Below are 18,186 nucleotides of genomic sequence, written 5' to 3'. Positions count from 1 at the left end.
TTATTTGCTATAAATGTAAGTTTTTAATTTTAGTTTTATTAGAGCATAATAGCCTATTTATTTCGCAACATGCAAGTTTGCAAACGCCCATGGTGGTATCAATTAACGTTATTGTTTTGGAAATACAGTAGCCCATACTAGACTCAAACAGTTGTTGGTGGAAGAAAACTGCAATGATGATTCTCTTGGACAAGAATAAGACTGTGTTATTAAAATGTAGAAAAAAAAACAGACAGTTTAATTGGATTAGATCAGTTTTTATTGTGAGGCATCTGTTTTACTGTACAGGTTGGCATTATACGTCTATGAATATTTGCTACACGTGGGAGCTCAGAAATCCGCACAGACGTTTTTATCAGAGGTGTGTATGTGCATATGCATATTTATACTTCAGTGCATGATCATGTGCATTGACCAATCTTGTTATGTATTCGTTATGTGTGTGTGCTAAAGGCATCTGCTGTCTGTTTTTATTATTTTTAGATAAGATGGGAGAAGAACATAACCCTTGGAGAACCTCCAGGCTTTCTGCACTCTTGGTGGTGGTGTGTATTAACTCTACTCAGTAGTTGATCAGTCTTTTTGCTGTATATGGAATGTTTACAATATGTTATACACTTTAGAATAATTGAATAGAATGGATACCAGACAGTGACATTCAATGATATCTGGCTACTTGGCTTTGACTTGGTTTGGGGAATATATTGAAAGAATCTGCAAGGAAATCAAGAATTACTTTTATTATGATTTAGGCTAACTGAAAATATTTGGGTTCAATACAACACTAAGCATAAAAAGTAAGTTAATCTCAACAGATAGCCCATAGTCTTAATACTGCCTTATCAATGTTATGATCAGTAAGTGTAACCGTTGTGACACTGCAATATCTTCTCATTCCAAACAATGCTGTCACTACGCAGTGTGTTTTGGGACCTGTACTGTGCAGCACCTGAGAGAAGGGACACATGTGATCACTCCAGTGAAGCGAAGGCCTTCCATGACTATGTAAGTGATGCGTGTTTAATTCACCCCTCACTAGCGTGACAGAAGAGATCTGCTGTTTCACAATGAGATAAAACCACTGAAATGTTACTCTGTGGTGTGAAGCAGAATATTGATTGCAAATATGAGATTGCAGCTTATTTGTTGTTTTAGTTCCAGGTCAGCTTTGTTTATCCTCGTTCCATTAAATGTTAAATTGGTATTGAGTATCGTTTTTTTTTCAGATTCGCGCACTTGATTTGAATTTGATTGCACATTTAGAGCATGACTGTGTCCGGTTTGTGTGAGCTTGTAAACAGGAAAGCATTTCCTTCACATTATATGCATATTCTTGGAAATTATGGGATCAATATACTGTTGAATGAATATGCCTTGAATGTCAGAATATTGATAGTATTATATAACAGTGTACATTGAGTGATTGTGTGTACATGCTACCAGTACTCACTGCCCTTGAATGGGAACGTAAAAGTGCTTATGAAGCACATGTAAAATTAGACTTCCACCATGTTGGAACCAGGAATGATGCAGTTAAGTAACGAGTTATAAAATCGAGTTATTGCGCTAAATAACCATCCGTGACCCTGACAAAGACGTTTTGTTAATCGCTTGGTTTGTATTTCAGTGGTGTCGTGCAGTGTAGCCGCACTCGCCATGAAATGTCATTGATCCAAAAACCTGCACATACCGGTACTTATAAAATTAACATTAAATATGTCCTGATGCAGTTTCTCATTCAGACAAATTGCTTGTTGCATCACTCTTGGTTACTGGAAGTGTTACAGGTGAACTAGAATCCACAAAATGTGTCTACTACACCTGGCCTCTTAATTAGAAAGCTGGACATTTGCCTCTTCAACTTGTGATGTTTGATGGAATGTAGACATTTAATGCTCTTTGTTTAGGTAATTGACTTGTCAATGTCCTCCGCCATTCAGGGTCTTTTAGAGTACTTTGATGCATTGACCACAATGGCTTTGGGTTAATACTTGTACGTAATGAATGGAAAAACTTCTGTTATTTGAAACAGAAATCAGTCTTACACAAATCTGCCCAAATCCTAGAGTTTTATAATGCTGTAGATGTTCTTAGGCTGGATTAAGTTGAGTAAGCTGTGAGGATTTATTTCGTAGTTGTGGAGCTTTGGTCCCTTCCACAACAGACACTCTAGCAGGTTGCATAACTTTAACTCTAGTGCAATGGCAATAGAATTACAATTCAAAGTAGGAAACTCTTAAAAATACTACAATCCTTCAAAAATTTGGTAAGTAATTTATTTGGAAAGAAACTAAGGCATTTATTAAGCAAGGATGCATTAAATTGAACAAAAGTAACAGTAAATAGGCAAAAAAAATTGAATGTTATGAAATATTTCCATTTCAAATAAAAAACTTTCTAATCATCAAAGAATCCTGAAAAAATTATCACAGTTTCCACACAAATATCAAGAAGAACAATTGGTTTCGACATTGATGATAATAATAAATGTAACATAAATCATGTGACACTACACACTGGAATAATGATGCTAAAATATATTCAAATAGAAAACAGTCATTTTAAATTGTAATAATATTACTGTTTTTACTGTATTTTTGATCAAATACATGCAGCCTTGCTTTGAATAAGAGACTTCTTTCAAAAACATTCAAAAAATCTTACCAATATTAGCCTTTTGAACAGTATTCATGTTAGTTTTACATGTTTTTTTTGTTTTTTTCAAGATGCAGTATAATGTGGAAGGTCTTTATCCGTCATTGTGCCATTAAATTATGGCAGGCAGTTCTCATGGGATTACCTTTACAACCTGAAATGGTGGTCGGTTGTGGTGGGATGGGGGAGGGGAGCTTACAAGATCTGATAATGGTGAGGTCTCCTCTAGCTTTTTAGCTTTTTAACCCTGACACAGCAGGAAAATGTGTCGCACCCGCCCCACCTCCCTTCAGGGAAAAAAAATAAACTAGACTCAGAACACAAACCTCTCTTAGTAGAAGTACATGATTCAGTGATTTGACTTGGATGGCAATTAAGTACTGGTATAAGTTTTCCGGTCACAGGAATGTAGCGGACAGTCAAGGGAGGGGCTTTGCTTTGTCACACCTGACAGATTTTTTGAGTGAGCAAGCTAAATGTTGGTTTGAGCAACAGCTGAATGCAAAGGAGTTTGTTGGAAATCATTGATTTGACTGTCAAATCTTCTTACTGCTCATTTTTCCTCACACCTTTGAAGGTGGTGTGGCAATCAGCATTCACTAGTTGGCCATTGAAAGTGTGAAGACCCTCCAGTCCCCTGTGTATTCTGTAATGATAGTAACATGCATTGATTGCTTTGATCAATCAGAGGTTGACAGAATCCAATGCAAGGTCACACTTATGATCTCAGTCCTTGTGTCTCCTCCTGAGGCTCTCGTCAGCCATGTACACAAACACATGATGGGGTCATTCCATTGAATTCTATTGTTTTTATACTGAGTTAATAATGATATTTACCCTAAATCAATACCCTATCTGTGAATGTAACCCTCACTTGACCTTTTTCTAGGGGTGCTCAATAAATCCGTGACTCTCAATAGTGACAACAAATTAAGAGTTAGTTCCTATACGACTTAATCACTTGTATTAAAACAAGGAAACAAATTAGTAGAAGGTGGCCACAATTGAACTAAATGTTGGAAACTCTTAAAAACAAAGGACCATGTGACACTGAAGTCTCTAGTAATGGCTGCTGAAAATTCAGCTTTGCCATCACAGGAACAAATGATATATTCAGGGTTTTTCTTGCATTTAAAAAAAAATTGGCGGAAGCCAAAATGAATCTTTGTCCTTCCAAAGATTTATTTGATAATTTGATAGGACAATGTACCTGCTGTTCTGAAGTACTGGTACCACTGATTGCCATCTGCTTTAAAACGCTCCCGTTAGTGTTTGTGTTTGTCTGTGAAGAGCATCAAAGGTTTCTTACGATGTGTTTTTGCAGCGTTGAGATTTGTAGCCAATCACAGACATATCTGTTGAGTGCGTGAATGCAATGACCAATCAGATGTTTAAAATAGTCAGAATCAGTTCAACACTGCTCAAAATGGCAGAGTTTTTGTTTAGCGCGAGTTCTGCATGCTTGCGATTCCTTTCATTATAACCAACAAAATATAAACACGATGTCTATAAGAGATTCATCGCACAGCGTAGACGACTTCATTGATTTTAATAGGAGTTTGTGTATCTCACATTGAGCTGAAGTTATTGACAGCTTCAGTGATTATAATGGCAGCGATATTTGCTCGCTTTCTGTATATAGTATATATTTTTCATGCTGCTAACTACACATTGCAGAGTTTCTGGATTGACAACTGTATTTAAATGCACGACTGAATCCGATTGACAGTAGCCGCGTTTCCATTACCCTTCAAATTGTGCAAATTGAACGTCCGTTGCCATGATTTTTGGAATGACTTATCGCGAGAGGAAAAAATTAAGTTTTAGTTGCATAACATCGGTTAATGGAAATGGCGTCATTTCGCAATAGTTTTTTGTCGACATTTAGAAAAAATTGCAAAAGTTTTGCCCAAATCTGTAATGGAAACGCGCCTAGTGATAACCATAGCAATGGACGGAACAAAACAATCTGTTACTGTATGTCAAATTATCTGTGCATTAAGTATTGGAGTGTAAATGCAAAATAATAGACCTGCCACTTTTTCTATGTAATGTGTTACTTAGTTGTTCATTTTATTACTAACTTTTCAAATCAGTCACCCAGTGACTTTTTGCATATACATTTACAGATTTTTAAATATAAAATAGTTCTAAGAACTTTGTCTTATGATCTGTCCTGAGTCTGACAGTGATTATTTTTTATTTCATGAATAAATAGGTTAAGTTAATATTACGAACTGTTTCTGCATAAAAAATATTTTGGATTTAATGTCAGTACTGGGCTCGCAGTTATAGGGCACTTTGTACTGTGTGTGTGGATGACAGTGTTCATCCGAAGACCATTTTTGACCCCGGAAAAACCCTGATATTAACATGTATTTAAACAGAAAACAGTTATTTTACTTTGTAATACTTTTTTTTTTTTTTTTTACTGTATTTTACATGCAGCATTACAGGTTTGTTTCAGAAACATTAAAAAAATCTTACCTGGCCTTGGCTTTTGGTTGGTAGTCTAGGCAAAACCTGACCCACACACACATCCTCCCCCTTCTCTGCTTTCTTTATCTGTTTAGTTTTTACTGTGAATTCAGGGATGTACAATTGCTGTAAAAAATAAAAAGCAAAAAAAAAACCTTTCTTGTCAGCCTGTCAGGACTAGTCTGTCTAGACACACCAAGCCTGGGACACACCAATCTTCAATAACTGTTGTTTTAGGGCTCCGTATTAGTTCTTGTATTTCACAATACTTGTTTCTACACCATAAACATCATGAAGGTCTTTGAAACCGTGGAAATGTTAGCAACCCCTTTTTTTGAGTATGTACAGTTACTCAAAGGTTTTCACCACTGTCTGCGTTTACAGCCCAGGGAGCAGCAGGGGACTGGAGAATACAGGAAGGAAGTGAACGACAGAGAGAGAGAGGGAGTACAGGCAGGGGAGGGGTGTTGGGTCAGGCCTTGGCTCAATCCTCATCTTTTTTCCTGTGTGCTGCAGATAAACAAAACAAAATGAGAGCCAGGAAAAATTTCAGGGGCCGGCATTTGTGTTTTCATATACGAGTTCAGGGCCCGCAGCACGTATCTCTCTCTTTATGTGTGTGTGTGTGTGTGTTTGAGAGAGAGAGGGTGGGTTAATTAGTTTGCTCGCTGATAAGAAAGCCCCTGTTCTTGGCTAGGTTTTGTGGACACGCTACAACAGGAGGGGTTATGAATGTGGCTCTCCACTTCTGAGCTATTCCAGGAATTTCCTTCTTTCTCTCTATCTCTCTTTCTCTTTTTGCCTGACTGTTGTCTTGCCGGCTAGGTGGAGTAGGGGGTATGTCTTTTAGGAGGTTGGAATGTAGTGCTGTGTTCTTTAGACCAGGCTTAAGACCAGCAGTCACTGATCTGCCTGAATTGAATTCCTCATGATATTGTGGAGCTCTGGGTGAAAATGTTTGTGCCTTCGTTCAGAAAGAAAGAGATTCTTGATGTTATTTGGTGTAGTTTGTTTTCAGAATTTTATTTTAAAACATTTTTAACAGTTTCTATTTACACCATGTGCCAGTAGTCCGGCTTGTTGGCAGAGGCTATTTACACTAACTCCGCCCACTGTTGTCTGATTGAGCCAGACAATTACAAAAGAAACCCATCAAATAACAATATCAGTGGTGTGGAGAGTAAGGCAGTTGGCGTTAGCTTTTGACGTGACCGACCAGAGTTTGAATCACTCTTTTTACAAACTCATTCTTATCCCTTTTCCTATCTCATATCAGCTCAGAGAGCCGTATATTTTAAATAAAACTGAACAAAATATTCAAAAAGTGGAAATAAAGTGCCTAACTGGTATTTAATAGTGGGAATAAAGTGTTTAAGGGGTAGGATTAGGAGGAGTTCCGAATTTCAAATAAAGCCTCCCTGTGCTTTGTGTATCCTATGGAAGTTAGAAAGTCCAGTATCGTGACAACACCAGTCTGGATAACTTTGCCACTATAAACAACATCATTTTCAAAGGCCACAAATTAAGTGATTCATCTTCAGAAGAACCTACTCGCAGAGTATGTGATTTTGGATGCTGCCTTTATTTAAGTCATTGAATCATTTACTTATCTATTTGTTGAACAACATTCATTCACTCTGTGTGTCCACAATGGTTGATTTTACTTCATTTGGGACTATTTTCGTTGGTGGCAAAAAACAGACTAACCCACAATGTTCTTTTTAAAATGCAAGTTATTAAATATTAAAAATCTATCTGTTGATCACACATTCACCAACTGTGATTACATGCATAACTGTGATATATATCACATGCATAACATGAAGCCACTGCTCATACAGCACGTGAGTCTTGAACTGAGTTGCTTTTGGTACCTTATTCGGCTTGAACGGTCAAATACACACTTGTGTGTGTCAAAATGCCTGTCTTTGCAGTTGTCCTTGTAAACAAATTTGTGAACATTAACAGTTGAGGAAGAAAACGCATGTGAATTAGTAGGCTATATTAAATCAGTGCATCTTAGTGACAGCATATAGGCCTATCTAATGCTTTAAAGGAGAATTCCGGCGCAAAATGAACCTTTGGTCTAATTACACATTGTTACCTAGTCGACCGTTATCTGAGATTTGTTTTCATGATTATCGAATGTAAATAGTTTTATCTCTAAAACAGTTTAGCCTCTAACGCTAGTATAACGCTAGTATATTGGGCATAGAGTAATGACAAATAAAAATCGCTTGTTAATACCACTAACAAGGCTCAAAATAGCCCCACACTAACACGGTAGCATAATGAGGGTCCCTACCTTCAAACCGAAGAGAACTTTGTCAGTGTCCAGACAGTTTAATTAGAAGATATTTTTTACATACAGTCAACTTCGCGTATACAGGCAGGAGCCATCTTTGAAAAACAGTCTCTACCAGTCGATCTACAAACGCCGATCCAAGTGCGCTGGTGAGAATGTGAACGAGCTATAAGTTGTGATAAGGTGAGCGCGAACAGTAGGCTTGGATTGGCGTTCGTGGATCGACTGGTAGAGACTGTTTTTCAAAGATGGCTTCTGCCTGTATACGCGAAGTTGACTGTATGTATAAAATATCTTCTTATTAAACTGTCTGGACACTGACAAAGTTCTCAATGCTTCGGTTTGAAGGTAGGGACCCTCATTATGCTACAGTGTTAGTGTGGGGCTAATTTGAGCCTTGTTAGTGGTATTAACAAGCGATTTTTATTTGTCATTACTCTATGCCCAATATACTACCGTTATACTAGCTTTATAGGCTAAACTGTTTTTAGAGATAAAACTATTTACATTCGATAATCATGAAAACAAATCTCAGATAACGGTTGACTAGGTAACAATGTGTAATTAGACCAAAGGTTCATTTTGCGCCGGAGTTCTCCTTTAAGTTTTTTCAGGAAGGTCTATTTCATTTGTATCTTTGTTCAGTGAGCTTGACAGTTTTTTGTTATGTTGAAATTGGGACTAGCGAGTGAGAAGAGGCAGGTGTGTCAGTTTGCCATTGTAGAGAAGAGTATCGGTGTATCAATACTGTGGGAAATGAGTATTGGAATCGTTTAAGTGTTTTGCACTGTTAATTTGGACATATACTTTTCACATACTGTTTTTATCTACTATAGCCTATAGTAGGGACATGCATATTCACTTGTTTCATTCCTGAGTGAATCGGTGTTTTTGAATGAATCGGTTCAGTGAATGACTCGATGATTCACTCATAAAGAGTCACTCGTCGCCACCTACTGGCGTAAAGATGTAACATGCAGAAAGAGTCACTGAAAAATCCCCACCACTAAGTGAGTGACAGTCTGTCGGAAACGCACAAACAGAGACAAATGAGTGATACAAACAGTGAAGAGTCTGTTGGACTGTAGTGCTCTTGAAACGCTGTTCGTCCAATCAGATTTGAGGACTAGAGCTAACTGTTGTATAAATCACTACTTTCAGCAACCAATAAGAGTGCAGTGTTCTGACACATTCTTTTGTTTAAATTCATTCCACACAATTCTACAGATTTACACGCACAATCTTTGCAAAGCTTGTGAAAATGTCTGCAGGTTCTGTGTGGACTTCAATATGAGTAACAAAACACAGAATTGAGCACAAGCTCTTAATTAGCATGACATGTAAAGCGTTTCTGCCCATTCACCTCCCTCCATCGTCTCACCTGAATGTGGTTGTTTGGAGAGGATATGGTTGCCATAACAACAGCCCAGGTGGCAGGTGACTTGGGTGGTCTGCCTCGGGTGAACACACTGTGCCTGTGTCTGCCTGCGTCTGACGCTCCCCTCCCCCTACTCTGAACAGGCAGATACCTTTATGAATATAACAGTAAAAACTGTTTTTCAGCTCTTGCTGTTTAACTGCTCAAGGCAAAGCCCTAAACTAATCTGGGGTCTTTTACATATTGCTTGTTTGGGGAATCTCCACATAGACATAATTCACCTGTACTGTCAGTTCTCTTTGTTCAGCCTAAGGGAAGGTGCCATATATTACAGAAATTTGACAGTACTGTCAGCGTTTGCTTTATGATTATTAATGAGGCTCTCTAATAAAGAACAATCACAACTTATTCTAGCAATTTATGTATATGAAAGCCAAGTTTTACTAGCATGGTAAAATACCTATTATATTTATTAATCAGTGTTTTTCTCTTGTTTTCCAGTGAACACTCCTGAAACATGAAAAATTTGACTGCTTATCAAAATTTAATTTTAATTTTTACTTTTTACTTTTTCGATTTTTGTGAGTGGCGTTTGATGGGTGGTTGCTACATGGCCTAAGTCTCTATGATATTGGATATTTAAAGGCCGGTTCACACAGAACGCGTTTTTCCATTCCACTTTTCCATTGTCTTTCTATGTAAACTTGCTCTAGATGGATGTGTTTGACCGGCTGCGCTCAAGTCTCGCATCTTTTGCAGCATCTTGCGCATGACACGCTGTTCTAAAAACACAGCGTTCAAGTTAAAAAAATGTAAACGCAAAGCAAAAACGTGCTCCGTTTCCTCTATTTTTATATTTTGATTGTCTTTGTTTGAATCTAATGCTCACTTAAAAGTTAATCTTGGATAATAATTGAATAAGTGTAGGCCAAAGGACGCCAAAAGAACTAGCGCTGATGGCCGTGAAGCCGACCGTGTTAAGAGAGCTAGCCGACTGTCAGCTAGCATGCAAGTTCTGCGCCTGTGTGTAAATGAGAAAACTGTCTATTTCTGCAGATATATTAGTCAATATTCGTCATTCAAAAAGGGAAACCGACGCAGCGGCAGCAGATACACAAACCGTAAACAAAGCAGCGCGTGCTTACCATTTTGAATATCAATCCTGCTGATCACTTTCTTTATTCCACTCCGCGCATGTTAATATTAAAACATTCGCCCAAGAACACTCAGGTAAGATGATGTAAAATTAGATCAGCCTTCTATCTGTACCGGTTTGACTTCTGTGCTGCTGTTTTGCTATTATCCTCGTGCACTGACTCATTCACTAAGCTGAACAGCCAATCAGAGTTCTCTCTCACCGACGGCCCAAAAAACCCCGATGGCACCCGACTAGAGCCAATGGTGCGGAACACACCGAAAAACTAAGTCGGTCAACACTCAAAAACGGCCCGACGTTGTATCCTTCTTTCTTTTTTTAGTCCTCCAGGATAAATTCATGTCCATCCTTATAATGGATCTTGAATATAAATGCATTGGGTTCACCTGCTAAAGCACACCTTTGCATTCATTTTGTGGTTCAGTAACCTGACGCCTGTTTGTTTACATTAATAAAGGCAGTTTGACATTCGTATACAAACTGTTCAGTCGTAGCACTTCCTCTTAGAGCCCCTTGTTTTGCGTCTTGTGGCTTAATTGCCAGTAATGGCACTTTTATCAGGCAGGTCAATTGGACAAGGGCATCAGAGAGCCCATAAACTGCTCTCCCTGGCTAATTACCCCATCCTCTAGAGCTCTTTAGAGTCTCTCTGCCTATCAAACCATTGCTCAAAATAGTCTTTAGGTCAAACATTTGTGCATGAACCACGGAACCCTGTCTCTGAATAATTTATTGGGAAGGGAAAATGTTTACAAGCTTATCAAAGACAACATTGCAGTGGATGACTTGAGTATGGATTTGACAGAGGACCTGGATTGAGTTTCCTAAAGACCTCTTAGCTCCTCACAATAATCTTTAGGCCACATTGTTTGTCAGCTACTATTATTGTCAAGTTGCATCATTTTGGCCGAACTAAACCCATGGGAGCACCGAGGCATCAGTGCAAACCCCTGGAGTCCGTGTGTTTGCCGCTTACAGTATGTCCTGTTACTTCTACTCGCAGATTCCCTTAGGAATGCAGTATAAAAGGAAGCATGCTTACAGCGGCATCAGAGTCCAGTTAACATTTCGAGTGTGAATCAAATCAACTGTTAAATCAAATTAAATCCTAGCCATCACCACATTATAATACAGTATGTAAAATGGATTCAAAGACTGCATTTAACTCATTCATATTTTGTGAATAACTTAAAAGATGAAAGCAAAGGTAAATGAAAATGCACTGGTACTGATATAACATGCATCTCTGTAGCGATATGCAGCTGTAAACTGATTACTTTGCATGTTATAAGGATGAAAATGTCATAATTTATTCACTCTCATGTGGTTCCGAACCCATATGACTTTTTTTCTTCTGCTGAGCACAAAAGGATAGAATATCCTTGTTGCCACCCATTTCAATTAAATGAAAATAGTTTTTCATCTACTTCATAGCATCCGACGGTTTGTTGAGACTTTTCCTACTGCAGCGATTTATTAAATGAATCCTCTGTCAGCGAGTAACAATCCTTGAAGAATCAGCAGAAAAAAATACTGTCCTTTATCTTTCCACTTCTCGATAATAACAGGAACATTGCTCACAGCAGGAGATCTGATGTCCAGCAGTGATTGTCTTGAAATGTATTATTGAAGCAGTGTGTTAATGGCTGTAGTGGTGGTGGTACTTTAACTTCTCTGAGAGGGTTTCACTATGCTGACTGTTACTATGTTAAGCACAGCACAATAAAACCCAAATTAAAGGGATCAAGTTCACCCAAAAATTCAAATTCTGTCGTTTATTAGTCACTCTCACGTCGTTCCAAACCCGTAAGACTTTCGTTCATCTTCGGAACAGAAATGAAGACATTTTTAATGAAATCTGTGTTTTCTGTCCCTCTATTTACAGCTACGCAACAGACACTTTGACGCTTCAAAAAGTTCATAAAGAGATCGTAAAACGTATCCATATGAATTGAGCGGTTTAATCCAAAATTGTCTGAAGAGACACAATCACTTTATATGATGATTTATATGATTAACATTCATCAGTTGTGGTACACGAAAGCTCAAGCATGTTTGTTTGACGTGCGAAAACCAATGATGTTTATTCTCGTGTGTTACGCAGCACGTTTGAGCTTCTGCAAGAGCCAATGAGGTTTGTTCTCTCGCGTCAAGCAGGTTCGGTTGAGCTTCTGTTTATGTTCACTGATCAATGTTTATATGTGAATACAAGCCTAAATTCAATCTGTTCATCATAGAAAGCGATCGAGTTTTACGATCTCTTTATGGACTTTTTGAAGCGTTAAAGTTTCGGTTGCATAGCTGTCAATGGAGGAATGGAAATCTCTTAGATTTCATCAAAAACATCTTCGTTTGTGTGCCAAAGATGACCGAAGGTCTTACAGGTTTGGAATGAAGGGTGAGTAATTAATGACAGAATTTAAATGTTTCAACCTTTTAGCTAACATAAACCAGCATAACTAGTATGAAGAGTATGGTTTTTGCTATTCCAATCATAGCCAAGAGGACATTGAGGAGGTTGCGTGGTTGAGCAGATGCCCTTTTAACTGAGAGGAGTAAGGGTGGAGAAGGACTGAGAAAGAGAAGCTACAGGAGATGGCAGCAGATGGAGAGAGCTTCTTGCCTGAAGTCGACTGCTCCCTGATGCCGTACACCAGCCCCGACTCCCTAAGGAACAGCTGTCAATAGCCATTAAACTGCAAGCCTATCGGCTTTCAGCATTACAGTGGCCTGATGGAGTCGAGTCGTTTCTTGACCGTAATGGTCTTGATGCTCATGGGCAGAAATCACTGATCTATTTGTTGATTCCGTCTGGATGGCTTGAAAATTTCAGAGATGGTGCGTTATTAGCAGTTCAGATGCTGTTCTTCAGATCGGAGGCAGAGATCTATAGAGCTTACAGTATCATATATCACTGCTCTATAGATCTGGTCTTTTATGATCCCTTTATGTCCTAAAGTAACCTCCCCCTTTTAGGACTCTTGCATCACAAAAAACCTCAGTGATTGTGTGTCTGGTAATCATTAATGAATCTCCAGGGGAACTGCTAACATCAGCCAGGAGGTGTTGCCCCAGGCTGTGGTCAGGACTGACTTTACTTCTCTCGTTCTTCTCTCCTTCCCTCCCCCTGTTATTCATCTAGATCAAACAACGGATCGGTACACCAGTGTTTATTGTTTGGGAGATGCCCAACTGGTTCAAATTTCCCAATAATTAGCATTACATAAAATAACATAAAATATGTACATGTATATTTTAATATATTGTTTTTTGGATTTGTAGATTTATGTTATTATTTATATATTAATATTAAATATATAAAATATTTTAATGAAATAAATAAATCAATTTATTATTTAATATAAAAATACTGTATTTATAAATTATTAAAAATATATAATTAATTACCAAATAACAATGTTACTGTTAAAAATTTATTATGATTTTATTATTAATTACAATTTATTATTATTAATATATTATTATAATTACTTTTAGATATGAAATGTCTAATGGAATTAGACATGTATAAATTAACTTAGTTAGTGTTACATGTTGTCATGTGACCAACTAATCAGTCATGATCAAAGTTATTATAGATAATTGAAACTAAAACCATAAAAATAATTAAATAAATACTTGAAATAATTAAATAAATGTTAACTGAAATAAAATAAGTTTGAGTTTAACTAGTTGCCAAGGTTAAATTTCTTATTTTAATTTAGTTTAACTAATAAAATAACTATATTAGTAAGTAAAAATGTATTAAAAAAACTATATAGACCTTAAAAGATATTAAAATAACTAAGAGACACAACACAATTACTAAACATTTAAAAAATGGAAAATATAAAAATGAAATCTGATTCAAAATATTAATAAAAACTCTAATAGTATCTCAGTGATACTAAAATAGCACATCATGCTCATTTCCAATCAGACCTGACTGAAGATAATGATGGATTCAGTTTATTCAGGAAAGGATTCGTGTGATTTCTTACACTCTTCTTTCAGTATATTGATAATCATTCATTTAACCCCTGGGCTCTTGGATCTTATCTGGGTCTTATGAGGTCAGACGTATGGATGGCGTCAGATTAAGGGGCTTTGCTTCCAGGCAGATGGCACTCATCTCCTCGCTCTGTGGAGACAGGCGAACGCGATGTGTCTCTTCAGAGCTGGCCAGCACTCCATGTGGAAAGTAAACATGTGAATAAGCAAACCAGTAACACCTGTCCACCAAGTGACAGACAGTAGGAGCACAATGAGTGTGTTTTGACTGTTAAATGGGTGCTGTGTGATAAGTTGGATGCAAAGTAGCTATCTACTTGATTTCATGCTGTAACTAGAGTGAGATGTAATGGTTCTTTTCATGCATTCTGTGCAAAACAATGTATCTTTTGTATCTGTGTGGCATGAATCAGCATTACAGTCCAGTATACTAAAGGTGTTTTTATATAGGAAGTGACCTACTGTATAAACTGGGTTGTTCTTAAAAAAAAAAACGTGCCGTCCAATATTTAAATTTGTTGTCAACAAATACAGGTTTTTTTTTTCGATCTCTGAATTATTCAATAATTCTTAAAATTGTTCTTTTAACTATTACCTCAATCCTGCTAACAGCCTTGCACTCATTTACTTTGTAATAGTTATTAATCAGTATTTCCCTAATACGAACCATACAGCACTATATTATTTCAGCCCTGTCACAGTTGGAATTTATATTCAAAGCTGACTGGGCAAATTCAAATGTGGTGTGCCTGGTAATAAATTACATGCAATTTAACAAAAAAAGGTATTAAAAACCCATCACATTTTTCTCTCAGAACATGTCATGTACCGACCCTGGTGCGCGCAGTATAGTTTTAGTGTCAAATGCACAGTATGTAAGTTTCACACATTTAAATAATAATAAATGTTCATTATTTTAAAGAAGTTGCATCTGTCAAATAATGTGAATATAGTATCCGGTAATTTTATACTCTATATATGCAGTTTACCACATAATCAAGTACACATACCCTGGTGGTGCGCACAGCATTTTACTGCGTCCAGTCATACAAATATTTGCCCAGTTATTAAAATACTTTTATTTTACCTTCAAGAGTGAAAGGATTGCATTTTTTGGTCAAAATTATCAGGCTAATCTAATCATTAGACAGACATATTGTCACCCAAAAATGTGTACTACGAATGGTGAAATAAGAGATTGTGAAAGTGGTATTCCTGGTATTGCAACTGGTATGAGCACATTCCATGTTCACTGAACCTTTGCAGTGCTTCCACATCTTACGTATGCTTCCTGTGTTACACCGCATACAAGTGCTGTAGCATTAATCCATAGCTATTCTGTGATATATTTTCAAGGTCACAGAGTCTTTGGGCTTTGCCACTTGAGCTCACTCATCTTTTCAAATATCCTACGTACGTGCCACCGAGGCGATCGAGTACTTCTTAGCCTGGGATCACATGAATATATTAACTTTCACTATCATCTAGCCAGATGGATCTTTTGTGTACTGAGATCCGAGCCAGACCAGGATTTTCATGTAATGATGGTGGCAGAATGTGAAGAGCGGTGTTCCCTGTCTGCGGTGCAGGCCTGCTGTCTCAAGTGCCATTCTAATGTGTGTCGCCTAAGCTCTATCACACCCATATCAGACGTTTAGTTAGACAGAACATTAGAAGGCAATATTATGACCATCACATCCATGTGAGAATGACTAGAAGCAGGAAACCGAGGACGCTCGGCAGTTGACTGGTGGTTTAATCTGATGGGTGGTGCCGTAGGCGTGTACTGAGATCCCCACTGGGGCTTGTGATGGACTGATAAGTGAGATTGACTCAGGAAGTCAGTTATCTGCCTTGGGGAGAACAGTGATCAAGACTTGCACTTTTTTGAAATCCATAATGTCTTCATTTCTAGGCTAAATTTAAATGAAATGATCAATTCGAACTGCACAAATCAATCATTTCATATTTAGTGTTGTTGTTTACTTGGCAGTCGGTGCGAGTTCTTTACTGTCTGTCAGTCTGTTATTTTCATGATCAATGATAATATTGTCAACTCTGTGATAGTCAGTCAGACGATCTGCAAAGTAAGGTCAAGGAATGATTTAACCTAAAAGTGTTGCAAGTTCAAACCTGCCAATTTATCCGTTGACATCATTCATTTTTTTAACAATTTAAACAATCACAATAACCCCTCCCTATTGCAGTGACTTCTCTGATGATGTGTTTACTAGTGTGAGGGCGAGACAACCTGTCACTCACATGACATCATTGCAAAAACAAACCACAACCATCCAATCAATTCCCCATGGACAAAAAGAAGTCCCGCCCACTTTTTTTTTTCTTGTTTGAGAAGCCGTTTCACTCGTATATATGACACAATAGGGAAAACTTAGCTATTGCAACCTCCGTTTAATGCGTACATCGTAATGCTGGCACATTGCACACAAAAATAAAAACTGATAATGAAATTGAAACTGAAATTGGCCATTCCAAACTGATTGGTTACTACACAACTTCCAGCTGTCAGAGTGCACACTCCGTTCAATCAACTGGAAAGACAACATTCACAAAAAGGTATCTTTGATATTTCTCTAAACTTCCCTTTGTCCAAATTCCAAAAGTATAAAGTCATACAAATTTTCTGCTAATTACTTTTGTGTTGTCTTTACAGCCTTTTGTGGAGATGTTTTTGATGTCATGTGAAATAAATGATTGCCGCTCTGACTGTTCTCTAGTTGGTCGACATTTGGCCACAATAAGATACAATGTAGACCAGATTTTATTACTAAACCCATAAGATGCCATTTAGTTTCTACAAATATTTTGTAGACACCATAATAACACTGCTGGTAAAGAGAAAACCACATGATGAATCAAAGCAGCTTTTCCACAAGCTGAGGGAAATTATATAGTAATACTAATACTACTAATATATTAGTATAACTATGTTAGAAGAAACTGCATACAGTGTCATGCACACAAATACAAAACACCAGCATGGTAACAACACTAACATAATGCAATAAACAAGCATTTAACAATATAACATGTAACATAAAACCCTAATGTACATTACTGATAACAAAAATCTAAGAAGAAACATAATTGTTAAAATGAAAAAAAAAAACATCAAATGTGAAGTGTCACACAGTGAAATCTAGGAATATCACTTTACAGTTTACTGGTCTTTTCTACTGTAAAATTACATGAAATGTTGTTTCTATTACAGTTTTTCTCTGTATAGCACCGGAAATAACAAAAAGTTACCATTATAATTTTTTGCAGTGTATTCCTTAAACCATTTGTTGGTTTGGCTGGGTTGTTCTGCATAGACATCTCTCTTTCTCTGTCAAAATCCATTGGCAAATGCTTTTCTTTCAGGCAGTTTTCTCCAGACCTTGATTGTGGTTAAATATTGAATTTTCAGTCTTTAAGGAATAAATGTACTTCTAAACATCAGACTCTCTGTCTCGTGTTTGTCTGGATTTGGGTATTGATCCACAGATCCTTCCCTTGTACAACCTGATGCCGTTTTAGGACTCGACTCTTTTGGAGTTTGTTTATCTCATCGGTTAATCTCTGTTTGTTGTGACAGAGAGAACAACAGTGTTCGTTCACAAAGGAGATTAGTTTGGACTGCTGAGGAAAATGCCCTAAATTATGTCCCTCTGGCCTGATCCAGGGGTCAAAGAGGATTGCGAAGTGTTGATAAACTGTGACTGCGGTCCGTGTGTTTAGAGAGTCCCACGTGAGGATGTAGAGATATATCTGTCTTTCTGTACTCCCAAAGCTGAGAGGATCTTGATAAGCTGTTTGTGCACATCACAGAAAATTATTGAAATATATGAGGCGCCTCAATAAATACTGTTGGTGGCCGTTGTAACTGTTAGACTTTCGATTGATGTTGATTTGAAGGCTCGATGCAGCAGTCAGTGTGCTATAAAGCTCAGTTTCAGGCAGGGATAATTCAATGTGAGTTTGTTATTTTCGAAGCGTTTCGGCATTATCTTCACTGTCCAATCGGAGCAGCTGTATCAAGATGATCTGCTTAGAGGGATTTCTGTGTAAGATGTCGCCTCACCTGTCGTAAGTCTCTTAAGTCCTGACCTTTTTTGTAATCAGCTTTCACCCGCTGACCCAGAGCTGCTATAACAGCGCAAAAGACTGAACTTGTGAGATTGACCAACTCCGTGAAAGACG

The 18,186-nt window shown here is 37.5% G+C and overlaps 1 protein-coding gene across 2 annotated transcripts in view; it reads left to right on the top strand.

Moving 5' to 3' along the window:
- ssbp3a (single stranded DNA binding protein 3a) overlaps nt 1–18,186 on the top strand; it is a 28,430-nt gene that overhangs the window by 442 nt on the left and 9,802 nt on the right. For both annotated transcript variants that reach the window (XM_056260820.1, XM_056260821.1), the window contains exons 2-4: nt 289–361; nt 484–545; nt 921–1,005. In XM_056260820.1, coding sequence (XP_056116795.1) covers nt 289–361; nt 484–545; nt 921–1,005 — 220 coding nt within the window. The remainder of the gene's footprint in view (nt 1–288; nt 362–483; nt 546–920; nt 1,006–18,186) is intronic.

The sequence above is a fragment of the Rhinichthys klamathensis genome, unplaced genomic scaffold (assembly GCF_029890125.1).
Source record: "Rhinichthys klamathensis goyatoka isolate OS25496 unplaced genomic scaffold, OSU_Roscu_1.1 h1tg000178l_1, whole genome shotgun sequence".
Classification (NCBI taxonomy): domain Eukaryota; kingdom Metazoa; phylum Chordata; class Actinopteri; order Cypriniformes; family Leuciscidae; genus Rhinichthys; species Rhinichthys klamathensis.
This window is presented reverse-complemented; position numbering and strand designations above follow the sequence as displayed.